The following is a 19,024-nucleotide window of genomic DNA, read 5'->3' on the forward strand; positions in this document are numbered from 1 at the left end:
TTGTTGACTGTAAACCCCATCGATTTGATGTGATCTGGGGCCCATGCTCAGCTTAGGAGCCTATGTGACCTCTGCATCCCTGTAGATCTGAGCTCACATTCTATGGTCATGAGTAGGAACGTTCCAAGCTGCCCCAATATCAGGACCCATCTTCCTCAGAAAACAAACAACAACAACAAAACAGGCATCAGATACCACATGGGATCATTCATCTTTTTCCAATAGTCCACATGCTTCTCTGGTGCATGCTTTTTCATTTTCTCATTGGAAGTTTAAAATAACTGGAAAAAGAAAAGAATACAAAGGAAAATAAAAAAAGAACTCTAAAAGGGTGAGAGGAAGCTTTAAATGATGGGATAATAATCACTCATTTGAATCTTATAAAAAATCATGGGACATATATATTCAATGGAGACAGATTAAGAAGTTAAAAAAGACTATATAATGTCCTTAGGAACAAAATGGAGCCTGCAGTGATTATGTTTAGTGAAGTAAGTAAAGATGTCATGGACAACTACTGGATGATTTCACTCATATGTGAAACAGAGACCTGAAAGACATGGTGGGAGGGAGGCACAGAACTTTGGTGGTGGATGATACAGAACTATACTCTATCATTTTATAATCTTGTAAATCACTAATAAAATATTCAAAAATATACATAAAAATCAGTGTCTTATATATGCTACTATCAGTCCATTTCTGTAGGATCCTGTCACTTAGAAAAAGGCACTGGATACTGGTATAGAAAACTACCCTTTGCCCAGTCTCTATGTAGTAAGGAATGGTAAACTAGAAGCCTGCCATTAAGGTATTATTTAAGCAAGATTTATCAAAGTTCTAGAGCACCCAGTTCTAATATTCAATGATGTTATTTCAAATTTTACAAGGGTCAAGACTAGGAAACACTGGAAAATAATTTCTGACTGACTGAAACCCTCCCTGCAGCCAGAAAAGCAGGTAAATTATAATCTGTATAGATGGCAAGGTAATTGGACTTTTACTGACTTATTTACATTTTGTTTCATAAACTCTGAGTCCCAGCTTTATAGTAAGATAGTTTTCTTGAGATATGAATTTGCCATCTTCTGAGGTTCCGACAACACCTGATAAAAAACTTCCTTTTCTTTTGCGTCAACCCTTGCCTCTTGATTAACTGGCCTTTTAAGTAGTGACACTGAAACTTGCTTTTGGTGAGAGGTGGATTACTCTTATTTTACCCCTTTGCTGTTGCTTTTCTATGCATATAGTTCTATTTATATTAGATGAGGTATATTATTTTTACACAAAAGAGTATTTTAAACAAATGGTTACCAATATGAGGATGGTTGGGAAATGACCAAAGCAGAGGTCATACATTGCACTTCTCCTCAGGGATCAGTCAGGCAACATCAATATGCCAAAGTCAGGTGCATATCTGTGTATGGTGAGGCCTGTGAGAACTTGAGTATTCCATTCAAAGGCATAAAAAGCTAATTTAATACCGAGGCTGGTGGTGGGAGTGATATGTAGACATGTATCATGGAAATATGATAAATTGCACTCATGTGACAACTTGCTCATAAATTATTACTTCCTTTAATAAAATAAATTTTAGTAGTTATGGTTTCCATCACTCTGCCTACTTAAGAATAGTTTCTACTACTGGGATGTCAATTGACAACTGCTGCTTTAAACTTTTTTTTTTTTTTTAAGAGATTTGGGAATATCTGAAGACTGATTTTTCTTCTCTTTATTATGAGGAGGACTGAACACAGAAGCAGATCTTTTTAAAAGCTCTGTCAGTTCTTGTACATCCTTTTACCCACCCGTTTCACTAATGTAGGTTTAGAGACTATACTTAAGTGCCAAGTAGGGGAGCAAAAAAAAAAAATCCACAGATAATTCATACCTTAAGCCTGAAAATGCCGCAGTTTTTACTAATGATGCCATAAAAGACCCTCTTCTAATAAGAACAATGAAATTTCCTTTCAGAAATGCCTCCTGGTGAAGCCAACCAAGCTCAGTATTCCATCTATTCAATAAGATAAAGTCTGCCTTAAAAGAACCAGGCAAGTTTCATACAGAGATAGTAATGAAGGGACTCCAGACCACTGCTGTGGCGAGAATCCCTGATCCACCATCGCAATTCATTATCTTGGTATTTCATTGTGTGTGGACGACAAGTAACAAATGACAGAACCAAAATAGGTCATCTTCCTTGTCCCCTAAAACATTTAATATCTATGAATAAAAATAAAGACAATTTTTTTCACACTAAGCTTGTTTTGGAAAGTCTCTAGATGATTTCCAAACTGCAATTAATCCTGAAATGTCACTGACATCTTGCAAATCACATTCCTACCAGGACCCATTGTGCAGTGTGTGGTCAGACCTGTTAAAGAAAAACACTAAGTTGCTGGCAGAGAATTTATCAGTCAGTCTCAGAAGACCTAAAATGCATTCCAGGAAACAAGAGCAAAAACCTTCCATGTCGTCTATACTACTGTGGCCTAAAGTCTTCTTCATGGAACACTGGGTCTGGAGGATGTGAAAAAGTGTCACCTTAGAGAAAGGCTGTATAATTTTAAAAGTATGGTAGAAAGTGCATCCAAAGAGCTATGTCTTTCTGTATAGAAAGTTCAGGGTTTGAGTTCCAGCAGTGAATGGGAGCACCTTAGGTGACACCAGCATGCTCCATAGATGATAGAGCAATGCTCTGTTATCTCCCCACCTCTTCTCTCCCCGTCTTTAAATAAAATAAAAATAATGAAATAATGTGTACCAGAAGGCCACTCAGTGGCAGCATGTATGCATGAGTTCCTGAGATAGCTCCCCAACACCATATTTTTAAAAAGTTTGAGAAATACTAAATTACTAAATTAAAGTTCAACACTGTGCATGTCTGTAGAATTTTGCAGAGCCCTTGATTGCTAAGAAGTAGGTGCCATATACAGTATTTCTCACATACATTTCATGCTCTTCTATTGAAAATTGTTGCTGAATTTCAGGCCCTAATCTCCAACATGAGTAGCTCTAGGACATGTGATCAAGAAAGTTTTTGCTGTGTTTTCCAACAGGACAATCACCAAGTACATTTTTGTAAAGGTTTTAGCTCTAGAATCTCATATAAACAACTTGTGATTTTGATTTTTTTTTAAGTTTCAATCTACCAAGTACATTTTATTTTGTTAAAATTAGCTAGAAACTATGAGATTGAATCTAAATAACTGGAAAAAAAGAATCAAGTCACTTATGTATAGATGTTTTAATACTCTTTTTAAGCATCCTTTCTTATATTTTCTATCTCATATATTTTTTGAATCCCCTCCCCTCTTTTTCAGTGCCCCTCTCTATCTCACTATCTCCTTCCTTTTATGTCTGTCTGCTCGGTCTGAGTCTTTCTCTCTCTTCTGTGTCTTGTTCTTATCTTCGAGATTAAATGTGGTAAATCAATCAATGTCATTCATCACATCAATAAAAGCAAAGCCAAAAACCACATGATTATCTCAATAGATGCAGAGAAAGCCTTTGACAAAATCCAACACCCATTCATGCTCAAAACTCTACAGAAAATGGGAATAGATGGGAAATTCCTCAAGATAGTGGAGTCTATATATAGCAAACCTACAGCCAACATCATACTCAATGGAGAGAAGCTGAAAGCATTCCCCCTCAGATCGGGGACTAGACAGGGCTGTCCACTGTCACTGTTACTCTTCAACATAGTATTGGAAGTTCTTGCCATAGCAATCAGGCAAGAGAAAGAAATCAAAGGGATACAGATTGGAAGGGAAGAAGTCAAGCTCTCACTATTTGCAGATGATATGATAGTATACATAGAAAGACCTAAAGAATCCAGTAGAAAATTACTGGAAGTTGTTAGGCAATATAGCAAGGTATCAGGCTACAAAATCAATGTACAAAAATCAGTGGCATTTCTTTATGCAAACACTAAATCTGAAGAAGAAGACATCCAGAAATCACTCCCATTTACTGTTTCAGCAAAATCAATCAAATACCTAGGAATAAAGTTGACCAAAGAAGTGAAAGACTTGCATACTGAAAACTATGAGTCGCTACTCAAGGAGATAGAAACTGATACCAAGAAATGGAAAGATATCCCATGCTCATGGATTGGAAGAATAAATATCATCAAAATGAATATTCTCCCCAGAGCCATATACAAATTGAATGCAATACCCATCAAAGTTCCACCAGGCTTCTTTAAGAGAATAGAACAAACGCTACAATCATTTATCTGGAACCTGAAAACACCTAGAATTGCCAAAACCATCTTAAGGAAAAGAAACATAAATGGAGGCATCACACTCCCAGACCTTAAACTATATTATAAAGCCATCATCATCAAAACAGCATGGTACTGGAACAAAAATAGGCATAAAGACCAGTGGAACAGAATTGAAAGCCCAGAAGTAAATCCCAACACCTATGGGCATCTAATCTTTGATAAGGGGGCCCAAAGGATTAAATGGAAAAAGGAGGCTCTCTTCAATAAATGGTGCTGGAAAAACTGGGTTGAAACATGCAGAAGAAGGAAATTGAACCACTTTATCTCACCAGAAACAAAAATCAACTCCAAATGGATCAAAGACCTAGATGTCAGACCAGAAACAATCAAATACTTAGAGGAAAACATTGGTAAAACACTTTCCCACATACACCTCAAGGACATCTTTGATGAATCAAACCCAATTGCAAGGAAGACCAAAGCAGAAACAAACCAATGGGACTACATCAAATTGAAAAGCTTCTGCACATCCAAAGAAACTATTAAACAAACAGAGAGACCCCTCACAGAATGGGAGAAGATCTTCACATGCCAGACATCAGACAAGAAACTAATCACCAAAATATATAAAGAGCTCAGCAAACTTAGCCGCAAAAAAGCAAATGACCCCATCCAAAAATGGGCAGAGGAAATGAACAAAACATTCACCACAGAGGAGATCCAAAAGGCTAACAAACATATGAAAAACTGCTCTAGGTCACTGATTATCAGAGAAATGCAAATCAAGACAACACTAAGATACCACCTCACTCCTGTAAGAATGGCATACATCAAAAAGGACAGCAGCAACAAATGCTGGAGAGGATGTGGGGACAGACGAACCCTTTTACATTGCTGGTGGGAATGTAAATTGGTACAGCCTCTGTGGAGAGCAGTCTGGAAAACTCTCACAAGGCTAGACATGGACCTTCCATATGACCCAATAATTCCTCTCCTGGGGTTATACCCCAAGGACTCCATAACACCCAACCAAAAAGAGGTGTGTACTCCTATGTTCATAGCAGCACAATTCATAATAGCTAAAACCTGGAAGCAACCCAGGTGCCCAACAACAGATGAGTGGCTGAGAAAGCTGTGGTATATATACACAATGGAATACTATGCAGCTGTCAAGAACAATGAACCCACCTTCTCTGACCCATCTTGGACAGAGCTAGAAGGAATTATGTTAAGTGAACTAAGTCAGAAAGATAAAGATGAGTATGGGATGATCCCACTCATCAACAGAAGCTGACTAAGAAGATCTGAAAGGGAAACTAAAAGCAGGACCTGATCAAATTGTAAGTAGGGCACCAAAGTAAAAACCCAGTGGTGAGGGGTAGGCATGTAGCTTCCTGGGCCAGTGGGGGGTGGGAGTGGGCGGGAGGGATGGGTCACAGTCCTTTGGTGGTGGGAATGGTGTTTATGTACACTCCTAGCAAAATGTAGACATATAAATCAGTAGCTAATTAATATGAGGGGGAAATCAATTGTATGTCTCAAAGTTTCTCAAAAGACAAACTGAATCTTTTTAATATATAGGCTATGTATTTGATATGCGGACTCTCTCAAAAGCCTAGACCAAGTAGATTAGAAGCTTCCAATAGCACAGCTATATACAAGATACTGGGTACTGTCCAGCAAACCATAACAAAGGGACTTTTCAAAGTTAACCCAATTAACAAATAATGTCATGATAATATTAACTATTGAGTGTCTTTTTGAACCCTAAGACAGCAGGAACCTCACATCTTCACTATAGAGCCCCTACTTCCCCCAGTCCTGGAACCCTTGGATAGGGCCCACTTTCCCGTATGCATCTCCCAATCCAAACCAAATAACATTGCATCTGCCGATCACAACCTAACCTAAGCAACGATTGTTACCTCAACATGCTTCACCTCAGAATGTATCCAGAGACTTCACGTGTGGAATGACAACCCTTCAGCTTCATGACTCGGGTGAGACCTTTCCTTTAATAGTACACTCTAATTTCATCTCAGGTAGTTCACTTTCTAACAAAGTCCCATAACCTAGATATACACCAGTTTCTGTGAGAGAGAGCTTATGTGCACACGTATCCATAAACTACTGCAAAATATATACCTGAAAGCAGGACTACACTAGAGTTTGCAGTGAGTACCTCCCTAACACTTCCTCTCCACTATTCCAAGCTTGGGATCCACGATTGCTCAACAAATTGTTTGGCTTCATATGTTAACTCTGTTTTCAATCACCAGGTTCCAGATGCCACCAGGATGCTGGCTAGGCTTCCCTGGATTGAAGACCCCACCAATGTGTCCTGGAGCTCAGCTTCCCCAGAGTCACACCCTACTAGGGAAAGAGAGAGGCAGACTGGGGGTATGGACCGACCAGTCAACGCCCATGTTCAGCGGGGAAGCAATTACAGAAGCCAGACCTTCTACCTTCTGCATCCCTCAACGACCCTGGGTCCATGCTCCCAGAGGGATAGAGAATGGGAAAGCTATCAGGGGAGGGGGTGGGTTATGGGGATTGGGTGTTGGGAATTGTGTGGAGTTGTACCCCTCCTACCTTATGCTTTTGTTCACTAATCCTTTCTTAAATAAAAAATTTAAAATAAATAAATAAATAAATGTGATACATCAGGGGAAAGTAGCCTAATATTTATGAGGACTTATTTTTTTTACAGAGAAATAATCAGAATTCAAGTATTTAGCCAAAGGATAGAAAAACACAGATTTGAAAGGATTGTTGCATGCCTATGCTCATCGCAGCTTTAATCACAATAGCTAAAGCACAGGATCAACCTAAGAACCCATAACAAATGGCTGAGTAATGAAGCTGTGGTAGATATAATTAGTGGAATACTACTCAGCTATTAAAAAGTTGACATAATTTTTTTTTGTGATGACATGGTTGAGACTTAAGCTAATTATGCTAAGCGAAATAAATGAGAGGATATCAAAAACATTTATGGAATATAAATAACCAAGGCAAACAAACTGGCTATAAAATGCAATGAAAATTATTTAGATTCTGTGAAAATCATAGTGGTGACCAGAGGGAAAAGTAAAGCAGGTAGGAAGAATGAATAAAGACACTTTGATTGTGTGATGGCACTAAAACTGGTGAGTGTGGTGGGACTTAGGCATACAGAGAGGTGAGAAAATGTACTCTAGATTTTTATAGTATTGTAAACTAGCACTAAGTCAATAAAATTTGAGGACTAAAGGTTAAGAACTACTCAGGAGTATGATTAGTCTTTCCACTTACTATTTACATGCTTAATAGATACCAGATCTAGGGTTTTCATCTCTGAATATTAGAAAGTTTTTTTGTTTGTTTGTTTGTTTTTTAGTGGGAGTCAGGCGGTAGTACAGCTCACAGCTGGTTAAGCACAGGTGATGCAAAGAGCAAGACTGGAGTAAGGATCCCTGCAGGGGAGTCGCTTCACAGGCAGTGAAGCAGGTCTGCAGGTGTCTGCCTTTTTCTCCCCCTCTGTCTTCCTCTCCTCTCTCCATTACTCTCTGTACTATCTAACAACGATGACATTAATAACAACAACAATAATAACTACAACAACAATAAAACAATATAGGGCAACAAAAGGGAATAAATAAATATTTAAAAAAGAACGGTTTCTTTGTGTGTTTGTTTTTTCTTTATATGTTAATGTTTTCATATTGATTTACAATATTGTTAGATAATAGGGGTATAATTTCATACAGTTCTTAGCACCAGAGTTCTGTGTTCCACTTCCTCCACTGGAAACTGCAGTAGTTCTCCCAAGGTCACTGGTATGGATTGATTCTATAACTATATACCTATATCTATGTATATATTATTTCTCCAATTTTTTCAATGGCCCTGCATTCACTCTCAGAAAGTTTTTTTCTTAAATAAGTGGGAATTTTTATATTGCTCTTACTAGTTGAAAATTCATTATAAGACAAAAATACCAAGTAAACTCTGCTAGCAATTAGGCAACAAAATCCAATAGCATTCATTGACAATCTGAGGCTTGTCACTGTCCATTAGGTTCTTGACAGGTTCTCTGTCAAGATACATATTTTGTACTGATAATAGGCTATATAGAGAAATTGTAGGACCCAGGCAGTGGTGTACCTGGTTAAGTGCTCACATTAAAGTGGGCAAGGACCCAGATTTAAGCACCTGGTCCCCACCTTCAGGGGGAATGCTTCACGAGCAATGAAGGTCTGCAAAGGTCTCTGTCTCTCTCCCTCTCTCTCCCTGCTCCCCTCTCGATTTCTTTCTGTTGTTATCCAATAATAAATAAATAAAGATTTAATAAAGAAAGATTGTAAAATTTTCCTCATGAAATAGCCATTTATTTCCCTTCATGCTTTAAACAGTAGGACTTCAGGGTTTGTTTTTTTTTATAAAAATGTATAAAAAATTATAAGATTGCTTTCAATCTCCCTATGACAGTGATATTTGGTAGAGCAATAGTTCTATATTGGTTGAAATTATTTCTTATACTTAGACTTCTTTTTCTCACTAAGATATGTTGACATCTTGCAAAAAGACTTGCCTGTGCCTGATAAATGGAACCACCTACTAGATAGACCAGGCTGACTTTCTGACTCTACCATGACTGTATGATTTTGAGCAAGCTACAAAATCACTATGCTGTTTTATAAGATATAAAAAGGAAACACTGGACAGATGGACCTTAAGGTTTTTTGGTTAAAATAAACTGCAAGAGCAGACTTGAAAAAGTAACCATGATAAACTTTTGAAAAGATGCTATCCATTATTTTTATTATTGTTACTAATTATATACTCCACTACTTTCAATTTTTGATGCTATTTGTATCAATCTGAACATGAATGTAAATTCACAAGCTTCCTTATAATTTTGCTGGAAAAAATTTTCCCTAAAATATATTCTATTTTAAGTTAAAATCCATTTTATATTTATTTGATTTTATATTTGGTCCCTAGGAGACTATGAAAGGTGGTGTGTTATATTTTTACTTGGGCATAAACAATTTTGATAAGATATGGGAGTTGTAGAATCATTAATAAAACACAAAATGGTTTGAATTAGTGTGCAAGGTTTATATTCTTTTAGATAGTGCTAAACATAAGCCCAAAGGTAGAATGCTTCTTATAATATGTATAAATGAATGTTCTGTAATTTAAGTTGGTAGGTGTATATTTTGAGGTTTGTTTTTTTTTCTCAGTAGGCATTATATGACATTGAAAGATTATATTCTGAGCAGGGGTAGATAGCATAATGGTTATGCAAACTAACTTTCATGCCTGGGGATCCAAAGTCCCAGGTTCAATTCCCTGCACCACCATAAGCCAGAGCTAAGCAGTGCTATAGTTTAAAAAAAAAAAAATCTGGGAGTCGGGCGGTAGCGCAGCAGGTTTAGCGCAGGTGGCACAAAGCTCAAGGACTGGCTTAAGGATCCCAGTTCGAGCCCCCGGCTCCCCACCTGCAGGGGAGTCGCTTCACAGGCGGTGAAGCAGGTCTGCAGGTGTCTGTCTTTCTCTCCCCCTCTCTGTCTTCCCTCCTCTTTCTCCATTTCTCTCTGTCCTTTCCAACAACCATGACATCAATAACAACAACAACTAAAACAATAAAAAACAACAAGGGCAACAAAAGGAATAAAAAAATTTTTAAAAGCTTATAGTCCTATACTTAAAAATTCCTTAAATATTACACATTTCTTATGAAAACTATAGTATAAGGTTTATGTCTAATTTTAAATTATCCAGTCTCAGATTTTGCATCTTACAGCAATCTACTAGATGCTTATTTAAAAAAATCATAGTCATTTCTGTTTTTGAAACCACCATCGGAAGTGAGTTACTACCAATTTTAGAAGAAAACACAAACAACTGGAATACTTAACATGGGAAATGCAGTATGTACAACAGAAATGTTTAGAACAAATGTGATTACTGCTGTTATAGAGAGAAGCTTATTTCTGTTCATTCTTAGATTCACAAAGGGAAGTGAAAAAAATTGGCAAATATGTCGTGTGTGTGTGTGTGTGTGTGTGTGTGTGTGTGTGTACATGTGGAGGGGTTAGACCTATAGTGGTTAGTAACCCCTAAGGTATTAAGAAATGAAGTTATGGGAGTCAGGTAGTAGCTCAACAGGTTAAGCACAGGTGGCACGAAGCACGAGGACTAGTGTAAGGATCCCTGTTCGAGCCCCTGGCTACCCACCTGCAGGGGGGTTGCTTCACAAGTAGTGAAGCAGGTCTGCAAAATCCTCTCAATTTCTCTCTGTTCTATCCAACAACAATGACATCAATAACAACAACAATAGTAACTATGACAATAAAACAACAAGGGCAACAAAAGGGAATAAATAAATAAAAAGAAATGAAGCTATTAGCAATGCTTTAGAAGAGTAATATCTCAAAATCATAAGCTATATGCAGCTACAATAGGACTAAGAAAAAAAGACTCCCCCAACACTTCATCTGCACTATTCTAGCCTTTAGGTCCATAATTGGTTAACAATTTGTTTGGCTTTGTATGTTAACTCTCTTTTCAGCCACCAGGTTCCAGATGCGAGCATGATGCCTGGACATACAACCCCATCATTGTGTCCTGGAGCTCCACTTCCTCCACTTCCCCAGAGCCGTTCCCCACTAGGGAAAGACAGAGACAGGCTGGGAGTATGGATTGACCTATCAACGTCCATGTTCAGCAGGGAAGCAACTACAGAAGCCAGAGCTTCCACGTTCTGCACTCCATAATGACCCCAGGTCCATACTCTCAGAGGGATAAAGAATAGAAAAGCTATCAGGGGAGGGGAGGGGATACAGAGTTCTGGTGGTGGGAATTGTGTGGAGTTGTACCCCTCTTATCCTATGGTTTTGTTAATGTCTCTTTTTTAAAATAAATAAATAAATAAATAAACAAAACAGACACCAACAGTTAATTTATTTTTATTATTTTTTTAAATTTTCCCTTTTTTTGCCCTTGTTTTTTAACATTGTTGTGGTGATGTCGTTGTTGTTGGATAGGACAGAGAGTAATGGAGGGAGGAGGGGAAGACAGAGAAGGGGAGAGAAAGGCAGACACCTGCAGACCTGCTTCACTGCTTGTGAAATGACTTCCCTGCAGGTGGGGAGCCGGGGGCTTGAACTGGGATCCTTAGGCTGGTCCTTGTGCTTTGCACCATTCACCACTTGTGCTTAATCTGCTGCGCCACCGCCCGACTCCCACCAACACTTAATTCTTAATGAGAACCAGATATTATGCAAAGTACATTGAACATAAGATTTTCTTAATCCTTTCCACAACTTCATGAAATAAAAATAATTATCCTCATTTTATGAAAGAGGAAACAGGTTAAAAAGCAAATGTGACTCACTGAAAGTCATTAAACAATAATTGGCTTGGCTAAAATTCTCTTCATGCCTAATTTTGTACTTCATGCTCTTAATAATTACCTAGAACTACTAACTTATAGCTAGTTTTATACTTAATTTACAAATATATATTTAAGGCATAAGACAGTTTCTATTATATCAATATGTAGCCTAGCCCATTTATGCCAACAGATTCAAGAACTGTGAAGAAGGTGATACTTTAGAAACTAAAACAATCAGCTTGAATATGTACTAGGCTATATAATATTGTCTGGACAATCTCTCTCTATCCACATATAGAATACACTATGTCTCTCTCTATCCACATATAGAATACACTATGTCTCTCTCTATCCACATATAGAATACACTATGTTTTATTAACTGTTGCTTGTCAACAGTCCCCTTGTCTAAAGTTAGCACAATAGAGTTAAGAGCTTTCAAAGTCAAACAAACTTGTTGTAAAATACAAAAAAAAAAAAAAAAAAAAACAACCAAATGAACAAAAACCCACAAAGACATGGCTTAACTTTTCATAGGAATTTAGGACTAGATGCTATTTTCCTCTCTGCCTGTACAGAGAATGCAGTTTTCTTTGCATCTTACATCCAAATCCTAAAGGCAATTCTATTTCTTGATCATTAGAGACAAAAACAAACAGGAAACAAAATGGAGATTTATAGTTCAGAGATTCAATGCTTCTGTTGGCAGAGAACATGAGAAACCATCATGGTTTTATAATGTTTATTGGCTACGAGGGCCAAAACTGTCCTCCAGTGGGAGGGTGAAATGACTTTTGTATTCTGGCTTCCTGCTTCTCTACACTGGAGGTGCCTCATTGCATTGGCTATGATTTGAACAAGTTTATAAAAATGTTGGCTCCACCAGACCTTCCACCTTCTGCACCCCACAATGACCTTGGAGTTCTGATGGTGGGAATTGTGTGGAGTTGTACCTCTCTTATACTACGGTTTTGTCAATGTTTCCTCTTTATAAATAAATTTTAAAAAATGTTGACTCCATTGGCATTTTGGTTACCTAGCAGTTTGGATACATCTTGCTCGTTGTATTGAACCATAAAGTATAGATTATGCAAGAAAATAGATTATGCATGGTGAACAGCTAGACAAATGCCTAGAAGGAGATGAGAAACCAGCTACTCACCATCAACACAGGAAGGCCTGTTTCTTGTTGTTCCAGCTACTTTCCCAGGTAAACAGGAGCATTTTACTGTTTGCGACCGCTCCTCGATGCGATTCTTGTTACAACATCTGTGTGCAGCTATCACTTCACAAGTCCCTCCTTCTGGCAAGAGAGAAAGGAAAGGATTGGAAGTAGTCCAGTGTACATGAGTCCTGTGGAAGAACATGTGAATGATTTGAAGAACATGAGAAAAAAAGTAGAGTTACCCAGGTTTGAGCCCCTGCTCCCCACCTGCAGGGGGCAAGATGAGCAGTGAAGTAGGGTTGCAGGTGTCTCTCTGTCTCTCTTCCTCTCTGACTCCTCTTCTCCTCTCTATTTCTGTCTCTATCCAATAATAAATAAAGATTACTAAATAAATAAAGAAAAAAGTAGTTATCGTACTACATATAAAGTATAACTACTAAAGAACTTTTTCCTGCTGTACACATTCAAAACATGCAAATAGATGTGTATAAAAGATTCTAAACAAGACATATGTGATCTTGGACACTATAGACACATTTATAGCACTACACTTCAAATGAATCAGAAAGTACCAATGAATAGTCCTCAAAATGAGATAATGCCCATTGCACATACATATAGGCAAAGCAGTAGAAAATACCAAATGCTAACATTAAAAAAAAAGTTTCTGTTTGATTTACAAGCAATGTATTTTGGGAGCTCATTTCTGCATTATCTCTACATTTAGAATTGCCTGAGCTTTCATGAGTGACAAGCAACCAGTTGTTGGTAATAAAGAATGTGCAATGGCAGAAAAGACTTCCTGGAATTTAGCTCTTCCTCTCACTTCTCACTGATTCTCAATGGGGCTGAGTAGACAATCTAGTTGGGAAATCATTTTCCAAATCCAGATCTCATCCATAAATGAAAGACTGACTTGTTGGAGCACTTAGTTGTGTGCATTAAATGGCATCTTAAGCCACACACTTAGGTCTTTTAATAATGAAACAATAAATACCATAAGATTTCACTATAATATGGTTAGAAGTTAGTCATGCATTTAATAACATTTATTGGCAATCTGAGGTATGTCATTATTCACTCGGTTCTTGACCAGTGCTCTGTTGCATTAGTCTGAAGGTTGGGGAACATGAAGAACATTCTGCTGGGTACCTTGAGCCCACAAGCTATCAATAAGTTTAACTCTCCAGGGACATAAAAATAGTCCAAATGACCAAAATGCAGAGATTACTTCTTCTCTACATCAAGTTTTGAATTCAGGAAGAATGAAGCCAAGAATGGAACTGCAACATTTATAATTCTTGCCATTTAGAATTCAGTTGGAAGAAAATGAACACATATTTGTTAGGCAGTCACTGTATGAAAATTATTGTACTGTAAAAGAGAGGCATGTAGGGAGCTGGCGGCAGTGCTGAGGGTTAAGGGCATGTGATTGAGCCCCAGACTCCTCACCTGCAGAGGAGTCGCTTCATAAGCGGTGAAACAGGTTTGCAGGTATCTTTCTCTCCCTCTGTCTGTCTTCCCCTCCTCTCTCAATTTCTCTCTGTCCTATCCAACAACAACAACAATAATAACAACAATGATAACAAAGGCAACAAAAGGGAAAACTTTTTTAAAAAAATTTTTAAAAAAGAGAGAGAGGAGTGTAGTCTATACAAGGTGAGTGCTTAGGAAACATTAGGACAAAGAGAGGAGGAGAAAAGGAGCATGAAGGGAAGACCCAAGACTCAGTTCCATCCTATTTTGAAGACATACAGTATAAGACACTAGTTCTGAAAGTAGTGTTGGTTTTGTTAGCTGCCCACCTGCCAGTGTATTTTTGCCAGGTTTGGAGATGCTTTTCATTGTTATTATTAGAGTAGGTGGAGGTGGTACTGGCATCTAGTTGCAACACTACACAGGACAATTCCCAGAACAAAGAATTATCTGGCCCAAAATTCAATAATGCTGAGGCTGAGAAATCTTGGCTTAATATGAGATACTCACCAGAATATTCTATCTAAGATTGTGGTATATATACACAACGGAATAATACTCAACTGTTAAAAACATGAGGAAATCTCCTTTGCCTTCTCTTGGATGGAACTTGAAGGCATCATGTTAAGTGAAGTAAGTCAAAAAGAAAAGAACAAATGCTGAATAATCTCACTTATAGGTTGAATTTAAGAAATAAGGAGAGAGAGAAGAAAATCACAAGGCAAAACTTGCATTGGGTGTCATGTATTGAACCAAATTATAGGACTCTGGAGAAAGAGAAGGAGGAAGATGGTGGAGCTAACCTCGAAGTCCTGTTGTGTGATGCACAGGAAGATAAGAAATTGTACCCATATATCAAAAACTGCATTGCAGTCTACTAATCCCCAAAATAAAAATGAAAAAGAAAAAAAATATTAAAGAAGTCTGAATTTCTGTTCACTAACTTACAATCTCAATGACTTGGTTTCCTAATATGTTAAGTGGAAATAATAATAATACCTGTACGATAGAGTTTTGTATGTAAGTTGATGGTGATACTTGTTTTGGGGGTTAGCATAGACTTTGACACAGAGTGAAAACTCCATATATGCTACTTATGATAAGAATATTCAGTCATTCTGGTGCTATATTTACCAGGAAAAAAAGAAATAAATAAACCTCCTTTTTGACTTTGAAACATGGAAAATATAATTTTGCTTGGAATACTTTCTTTTACTTCCTGTTATGTTATAATGTTCTTAAAAAATGCATTTACCCAGTTTGCACTCATCTGAACTCAGTGCAAAGGCCAGCTCATTAAAGAATGTCCTCTCACTCACTTCTATCATTTCTTCCAACATTTTATATATTTCTTCATATGCACAGTTGTAACCACATGTCAGTTACCTTAAATTATAAACCTCTACTTTTTTATTGTCATCAGAGTTATTGCTGGTGCCTGGTGCCTATACAACAAATCCATTGTTTATAGCAGCATAATTTTTCATTTTCTTTTTCCTTGTTTTCATTTATTTGAAAAAACAGAGAGAAATTGAGAGGAGAGGAAGAGATAGAGAAGGAGAGAGAATGGGAGACACCTGCAGCACTGCTTCATCACTCATGAAGCTCCCCCCCATTTGCAGGTAGGAAGCAGGGGATTGAACCTGGTTCCTTGTGTTCAACTGGGTGCACCACTGTCTGGCTGTATAAGCTATAAACTTGATCAGAATCAGGGTGATGGTGTCCCCTTTCACAGTTCTAGAGTTAATAGAGAATTTAGGAACTTACTAACTGCTGAATAAATGAAAGACAAAATGAATCAATAAAAATTAGCACCATCACATTACATGTAGGTGTTCAGTCTCCTGTTCAACTTGATTGTCATAGTTTCACAGGCACTCCTTCCTCTTTGATGACCTTGAGACAGTTTTGAGAAGCTTTGGTAACATTTGTAAAATGTTTCTCTATAAAGATTTATTTGACATTTTTCTTACAACTAGACTGAGGTTATTATGTGGTTTTGAAGTAAAACAACAGAGATTAAGCTGTTCTCATCAGATCTTATCAAGGATACATACTTTTAGCATGACTTATCACCATTGATGGTGATTTGGCCATACTGCGGTGGCGGAGATAGTCAGATATCTCTACTGTAAAGCCACTCTTCCCTTTCTCCACCTTGGACCCTTCCCATACCAGCATCTTTGGAAAGAAGTTCCTCTGTTCAACCCATAGTTAAGGAATGGGAAGTGCAGTTGTATCTCCCTGACTTATACTATCTTTTATAGTTTGAGGAAATTCTTCTCTTTGTAGATCTGTCTCTTCTCTCTTGTTTACTAATTTGTTACATCACTTAATCAGTAACACTCTTAGATTTGTATACTATTAGTTAGAAGTCAATATTATACTATCATTTTGATGCTCAAATCTTCTACCTTTGCTATTGTGATGCCTTTCAATTGGCTTCTGTGTCCTTTTTTTTTTTTTTTCCTAAGCACTTTCTTACTTCCTGGCTCTCCAAGATGCTGTGTGCTCATTTTGTTACACATTTCCCACGCAATTCTAGAATCAACCATTTGGTTAAGGAGCTTATCTATATATTTTATTTAAGACACATACACTTAAGTACAAGTCCTGGAAAAGGATGACAGAGGGCCTAGTAAGGGGTTGTACTGTTATGTGGAAAACAGAAATATTATGCATGTACAAACTATTGTATTTACTGGTGATTGTAAAACAATCCCCCAATAAAGGGGAAAATGTTTTTAAAAAAAGACACTTAAACTTTATGTTGTGCTAAGGACTACAGCCTAGGCTTCATGCTTGAATGATACTACTGAGTTACCTCCCTAGACCAATTTTCTATTATTTATTTCAGAGAGAGACAGAGAGTGAAAAGAGCAGGAAAAACAGAGAGAGAGAGAGAGAGAGAGAGAGACCATGTAACTATTTTACTATCCAGGGAGCTCTACCCGTTTCACTCATGATACTTCCATGTGCTCCTGGGGCTGCATCAGGGTCTCATACATATAAGGTAATCATATATAGACACAATATCACTCAAGGCAACTTTCCAGTACATTTGATTAGATTCCATATTTTGAGAGTGAGAGAAAGCACTGCTCTACTACCCATGGAGTTCTACCCTTTGTACTTGGCACTCTCATGCAATCTGGTACCAGAATCAAGACCAGGACCTTATGCATAGAAGGCATGCAGTCTACTGCTGAATCACCTCCCAAGAAGTACCCAGTTGGAATAAAAAGAAAACAAAACAACGAACCAACCAAACAAACAAACAAAAAAATCATAACAGACTACAAGGAAATTAAATTTAGGGCTTGAGATAGAACTAAATTGGAGATATCTTGCTTCTCCAAAGAACCATCTCAGTATGCTTCTATATTACAGGAAAAAAGAAATGAGTCAAAGATTATACTGACCTGGCTATTTCTCTAAGGTGACCACCTGATCGCTATAGTCAAAAGGAGTTGAAAATGGAATTGTGCAAAGTTGCAAAACAGTAAATAACAGGTCACTGCAAATTTTGAAAAGAAATTAAGGAGGATTATGAACTTAAATCATGGATTAATGCTGCATACCTATCAATAGGACGAGAGTTAATAGAGTAACAGGACTGACTACATATTACACTCTTTAACCCAGACACCTGCAATCAGACTTCTTTAGCTTATAGTTGCCAGTCACAAGTACCCTCAGTCAAGTCAGTAATAGCTGGTTCTAATTTCATGAAAATATTACTAATTTTAAAGTCACCACTTGGCTTTAATGTAATATTCAAGAAACACTAATGAATGAAAATAGTGCATAGCAAATGAAAACTACCAGAACATATCTTGGATCTTATTTCATTTACAATGAAGTCTACAATTATAGTGGCAGACATATGACATTTTCTGAATTACTACAGTGAGGTAGTAACATGGATAGTGGGATGGCCATTGAAAAAAAACCAAACCAGTCTCTCACAACAAAGCTTTAGTGATCAAAAGAAACAACCTTGTGTTATCTCAGACAACACTGTGAGTTACAAATGGTGTGCTAGGTACTCAGTTTTCACTTAGTATACTAGTCACAAACCTCCCAGAGCCAGAATAAATTATTAGCTGCCACCCAGTCCTGACTTCTTTCTATCTATAGACAAAAAGTTATTGCTCAAAGAAGTTTTAAACTTCCTAGACAAAATATACATCTGAAAGCAAAAATACACAATAGTCTGTAGTGAGTCAGTATCAAGTTCATAATAAAATAGTGTCTACATAGACTTAGATACCCTCCTCACCTACTTCCTATTACATACAGTTCTCTCACTCACTCCAAAGCTAACCTTAGCAAAGCAAGGACTACAAAAGCTGAATAAGGACAAGAGACTGGCATACTTTAATGATGACTCTTTAGTCACTATCAGGTCACCCCATCAGCTGGGGCCCCATTCGGGGAGTCCTGAGATACCCAAACAGACATGATGGGCCTAGACCTCGAATAAACCCTCTCTCCATTGTTACCGGTCATTTATATCAGGAACAACCGGATATAATAGACCACACGGTGGGCCCCCATAGGACCTTGTCCTCAACTTAGATCAACAATGGTAGAGAATGTTCCATCCTCTGAAGGAAGGATGGAAAACATACTCTATATGCTACACCTGAGGAAGATGGGTCAATATTGGGGCAGCTTGGAATGTTCCTATTCATGACCACAGAATGTGAGCTCAGATCTAGAGGGATGCAGAGGTCACATAGGCTCCTAAGCTGCTTATAGGCTC

General features: G+C 37.6%; 1 protein-coding gene across 3 annotated transcripts in view; it reads right to left on the reverse strand.

Annotated features, from left to right (window-relative positions):
* The window catches only part of TAFA1 (TAFA chemokine like family member 1), a 611,962-nt gene that overhangs the window by 118,755 nt on the left and 474,183 nt on the right, over nt 1-19,024 (reverse strand). For 2 of the 3 annotated variants that reach the window (XM_060202909.1, XM_060202907.1), the window contains exon 3: nt 12,778-12,918. In XM_060202909.1, coding sequence (XP_060058892.1) covers nt 12,778-12,918 — 141 coding nt within the window. The remainder of the gene's footprint in view (nt 1-12,777; nt 12,919-19,024) is intronic. The other variant, XM_060202908.1, reaches the window with a different exon arrangement.

This window comes from Erinaceus europaeus, chromosome 12 (assembly GCF_950295315.1).
Source record: "Erinaceus europaeus chromosome 12, mEriEur2.1, whole genome shotgun sequence".
In the NCBI taxonomy this organism is placed as follows: Eukaryota; Metazoa; Chordata; class Mammalia; order Eulipotyphla; family Erinaceidae; genus Erinaceus; species Erinaceus europaeus.